This window comes from Theropithecus gelada, chromosome 2 (genome assembly GCF_003255815.1).
Source record: "Theropithecus gelada isolate Dixy chromosome 2, Tgel_1.0, whole genome shotgun sequence".
NCBI classification, from domain to species: Eukaryota; Metazoa; Chordata; class Mammalia; order Primates; family Cercopithecidae; genus Theropithecus; species Theropithecus gelada.
The window spans coordinates 18575148-18580780 of NC_037669.1; the positions used below are offsets into that span (position 1 = coordinate 18575148).

At 32.4% G+C, this 5633-nt stretch overlaps 1 protein-coding gene across 1 annotated transcript; it reads left to right on the plus strand.

Moving 5' to 3' along the window:
- Positions 1-2479: 2479 nt before the first annotated feature.
- On the plus strand, positions 2480-3528 carry LOC112619744 (olfactory receptor 5K2). Its single transcript, XM_025377873.1, has one exon. The coding sequence runs from the start codon at positions 2552-2554 to the stop codon at positions 3500-3502; it is 951 nt and encodes a 316-aa protein (XP_025233658.1). The 5' UTR covers positions 2480-2551; the 3' UTR covers positions 3503-3528.
- The last annotated feature ends 2105 nt before the right edge of the window (positions 3529-5633 follow it).

Consider the following 5633-nt stretch of genomic DNA (forward strand, 5'->3'; position numbering starts at 1 on the left):
CCATGAAGCCTTTGCTGACTGCTCCAGTATGAATATTTTCTTCCCACTAAGGATTTTATACTCAGATTGATGATAAGGATAAGTGGTATAAACTCAAATGAATGAAAATCAAAATATGGCCCTTAAAGTTTGTTTGTTAATCAATTTTTGGCTTACTCTCCAGGTCTCAAAGGATATGCCTAATTAATCCAATTTAGTATGTGTGGAATGTTCAGAAGATTAAGTCTCTTAGGCTATACTTTGATGTCAATGCAAAGTAAATCCTCTTAGAATTATTTTGAAGAGCTGGGTCATTCTCTACAAGGACATAAATATTAACATTGATCTCATTGTACATATATTCTCCTAAATGATCAAAAAGATAGTTTAATTGCTGCATCTAATTTAAAAACTAATACCAGGCAACCAGATGGTCTCTATAAAACTCTTATCAGGAAAATCGAGGTGAGAATTTAACACTTATTATTACTAAAAAAACTGATATCCTGAAACATTTTTTCTTTGAGTTACTTATGGTTTTCTTTTTCCTTACATTTCTAATTTTTCAATTTTTTAAGATTCTTATATTCTTTTTCTAAATCTAAAGTCTATTGTGTAAACTCTAGACAATTTACTATAATTCATTTATATCACTTATGAATTCAAGAGGAGCCTACATTGATTCAAAAATAAATAAGAGCACACTTTGGTAGTAATAACAGAATACATTAGGGAAAATGTTTAAACTTCTTTAAATAATGAGGTAACCTCTACAATGAAATAGTGTTGAAAATGTATTGTGCATTCCCTATGTATTAAAAAAACATATGAGCAAGGACTATAATTTCAAACCAATCTTTTAAACCCCCGATATAATTTTAGGGAGTGTTCTTGTTTCTCTTTTGATTCTTAGAGAAATCAAATACCAATATAAACCATATATCTGTTTAATTTACTATAATCAACCGAGAAAACTGAAGGAAATCTCATGTTATGTGACTTTAAACTGGCAAGGGTAACTAGTTAAGGAAAAGTATTCAAATTATATTTATATACATTTCAAAGTTCATTTTAAAATATTGTTTCTAAAGATATCATCCCCCAAATAATCTGATATTTAAAAGTCAGCAATATTTTCAGGAAACTAAAATAGAAGAGGTCTTTCTATGTCTCTCCAAAACATTTTCTCTGTTCCTGAAATTTGGAGTGTACTTGTGATCACTTACTATCCAGAAAATTATCAACCTGTAAATGTCTAGAACAGTCTCAACTACCTTTTAAAGAAAGTAACATAAAACAGGCATTCATTATCAGTGCATGCATACATGTTTCCAAAAGTAACTATAATAAATGAAGGTAGATTGAAATAAAACATGCCCCAACAGATTAGAACTCCATGTTTAAGGACCTACCTAAGGGGTTAGTAACGGAAGTTTTAAAAATATCCTCAAATTTTAACAAATGTGATCTAGAATCTATTCCAAATAGAATCTAGGAATACCATAAAATCATAATGTTCAAAAGAGCAAAAGTTGACACTAAGGTGATACTGCTTTTATAGGTAAAGGATCATAAGAATGCATTACCACAAGATGTGAACATAACCCTGAATGTTTTGAGATACATGCAAGACTGTCAGCAAATAATTATTGTAACTACCAATGTCATTGTCATGAGAATGAAGCAGGCACTTGTTCAGTAAGTGCATTGTGATGTTCTCCACTGTAGATTTCTAAAGTGCAGAAAACATTAGTTGAATCCCCAATGATTTTTATGGATTTATTGAAGTATAAAACATAGCAGTTCTAAGGGTACTTAATTTTACATACTTAATAAAGATTGTTTCTTGAATATGAGGAATAGTTATTATAGAAAACTTAAAATAGAGAAAAATATAAACAGGAAAAAATGACCAATAATTTTTATATATAGCAAAAACTAGTAAAAACATTTTGATGTGCTTCTGTACTACCTTCTGTTACATTTACATGTAAATATTTATTTGGTAATTCAGGTTATACTGCATGTGAAACCTTTTATTTTGCTTTTATTCAATATTTTGTGTCTGTTTTATTGTAATAAATATTCTAGCAAAACACCATTTAAAATATTTGACAGTATACATTTATACGGATGATTCACATTTATTTAATCATACTGGTTAACTAAATGGTTACCATTTCGGTGTTTAAATTTTTCACTATTATGAATGAGATTACAATGAACATCATTATATGTACATATTTTCTGAAGTTTTAGTTATTTCTTTTTGACGGATTTATTTTTACTGGTTAAAAGGTATGGTTAAAAGGTATGAACCTTAAAAGTTTTTTAATCTATTACCAAATTACTTTCTAATGATTACACCAATTTATACATTTACTAGGAATGCAATTAGGTTGCCATTTTACTGTTTCCTAGATAACACTCAATATTGTCAGGTTTGTTTAAATCTTATTTTCATCTTGTGGAAGATGCTCTCCTTCTTTTAAGCCAAAGAGACCTCAATAGTTGTGGCATATTATAAATTGGTGCCTTATTTCTCCACAATTGTTTTTCAGACAAGTCAGGAATGGCTGAAGAAAATCATACCATGAAAAATGAGTTTATCCTCACGGGGTTTACAGATCACCCAGAGCTGAAGACTCTGCTGTTTGTGGTGTTCTTTGCCATCTATCTGATCACCATGGTGGGGAATATTGGTATGGTGGCACTGATATTTACACACCGTCGACTTCACACACCAATGTACATCTTTCTGGGAAACCTGGCTCTTGTGGATTCTTGCTGTGCCTGTGCCATTACCCCCAAAATGTTAGAGAACTTCTTTTCTGAGGACAAAAGGATTTCCCTCTATGAATGTACAGTACAGTTTTATTTTCTCTGCACTGTGGAAACTGCAGACTGCTTTCTTCTGGCGGCAATGGCCTATGACCGCTATGTGGCTATATGCAGCCCACTGCAGTACCACCTCATGATGTCCAAGAAACTCTGCATTCAGATGACCACAGGGGCCTTCATAGCTGGAAACCTGCATTCCATGATTCATGTGGGGCTTGTATTTAGGTTAGTTTTCTGTGGATCGAATCACATCAACCACTTTTACTGTGACATTCTTCCCTTGTATAGACTCTCCTGTGTTGACCCTTTCATCAATGAACTGGTTCTATTCATCTTCTCAGGTTCAATTCAAGTCTTTACGATAGGTAGTGTCTTCATATCTTATCTCTATATTCTTCTTACTATTTTCAGAATGAAATCCAAAGAGGGAAGGGCCAAAGCCTTTTCTACCTGTGCATCCCACTTTTCATCAGTTTCATTATTCTATGGATCTATTTTTTTCATATACATTAGACCAAATTTGCTTGAAGAAGGAGGTAATGATATACCAGCTGCCATTTTATTTACAATAGTAGTTCCCTTACTAAATCCTTTTATTTATAGCCTGAGAAACAAGGAAGTAATAAGTGTCTTAAGAAAAATTCTGCTGAAAATAAAATCTCAAGGAAGTGTGAACAAATGACATCTATCCTAGCTTAATGGTTTAATGCTCAAAAACCTTCTAAATAAAATTACACAGAGGAAGTGTACTAATTGTATACAAAATATTAAAACATGTCAAAATGCAATCAAATTAAGCAGAAATATGTGACAGGGAAAATTCATGGAAAGGAGTGAATTGTGCTAAATCTTTACTCAGAATTTAAAAGCACATCCAGACATTGAATTCATTCAAGCAGCAATGTAGAATGCCACCATGCCTATAGACTGTGTTAGTAACAATTATGATTAACACCCAAAACAACAGCAAAACTACAAGTTACAAATGTAGAAGGCTATTCCATTTACAAAGTGGGCTTTGATAACCAGCCCATTCTAATAGCTTACAACATGAGCATTACAGTTAAGTGTTTAAGATCATGTGAACAGTCAACCAATGAAATTACTTACATCCATGAGCAACAAAAATGGCAAGTGGATTTTGAGGAAGAAAACGTAATCGTGTGTGGGGGACATTATTGTAGTTAGAATGGGATAGTCAGGAAATTATTGTGCCCAATAAAAGTGAATATTGTATTTCCAAATTGAAGTTGTTGTTAAAATGATTTAAATAATTAAATCATTTAAATAATTAAAATCAGAATGTCTAATTTCAAGATAGGTTTCATTAAGTTTTATTTACTCCAAAATCTGCATGCATAAAGATACCATATCATAAAGTTCTAGACAAACAGTTCAAGCTTCATATAGATCTGAAGAGTCTTCATTGTCAGTGAGTTAGGCTAAACTTCTCTGTGCCCCCTCCTGAGAGGTGAGGAAGGGGTTAAACAATGGAGACACAATCTTTTGGTATATTATATATAGACATGTCAAAAAGTATGATTGTTGAACTGTGGGCAGGGCTTATCTCAAATACTTTCTTTTATTCCTTCACCACTGCAAAACTTAAAGTTGTTTAATATGGATAGAACCTAATAATCTTATGTGACATCATAAAGAAATACTTTCCAATTATTCACTCTACATATGTTTATTGAGATTCTGCTATGTGCGAGCACTGTTCTAGATGCTAAGACATATTAATGACCAAGACACCACTCTTTTCATCTTTTTAAATAATGGAACATTGCCATTATTTTAATTACTAACTTCTGGAACAAGGAGGACCCATAACAGGTAACAGAAAAATTCTCCCTTCCACCTCCTCTCTTGATGCTCTGTGGTCACATCTAAATTTTCAGAAGGCAATTGTCAGGTTGCAGTGGGTCTCATCACTGCATCACATGGAAAATCAGCATGCTGAGTCTATATAGAAAAAGGAGCAGAAAATAGATATATTTTCTAGATATAATTCCCTAAACCATGAATGCAAAACTATAAAAATATAGTGTATATTTGTAACCTCCAAGAAAATCTATCCTAGTTCATTCCAGTTATACTCAGACATTTCAGTATTTCCTTGCCTGTTTCAAATTTAAACCCCATCAATTGAGTTTTTGCTTAATTCACTTCCATCAGCATCACCAAATGGATTTGAATACTTACTATGTGTCCCTCCTGTGCTAAGCTGTATATACACATTATTACCTCATTTAACCCTCATAAATCCTGTGAGAGAACTACAATTATTATCCCATGTGACAGGTGAGAATATGAAGGGCAGTATGGTTGAGTCACTTGTTCAATGACCCACAGGAGTCTGCATGACCTGAACCCCAGGCTGCCTAACCACAAAAACTACATTCTCAATTATTACGTAAGAAATCACAAAAGGTCACCCAGATATTGCACAGAATTATATATCCCATGCAATGCAGAACAGCATAGTGTTCCTTGGAAAATTAATTCTAAGAGATTTAAAAATCAGGAGAATATTTATTAAAATTTTTTATAAAAGCAAAATTTGACTTTTCTTGAAAAACTGGCAACAATTCTTATGTCATCTCCCTGGCCCCTCTGAACATTTAAATGTATAACTTTGCATTAAAAACTACTGCCTCTCATCATACTTCATTATTTCAGTGCTTACTTACAGTAAAAATATTTACCAAGTTGTAGTTGTGAATTATAAAATATGCTGATTTGAACAATTTCTCAATGTTTCAGCTTACCTTTTATAGTGAAAACATTTAAAAAAAGAAATGACCAAAAAG

Bases quoted from the DNA above. Each gene is read 5' to 3' on its own strand.
- LOC112619744 (XM_025377873.1), top strand. From the start codon at position 2,552: ATGGCTGAAGAAAATCATACCATGAAAAATGAGTTTATCCTCACGGGG.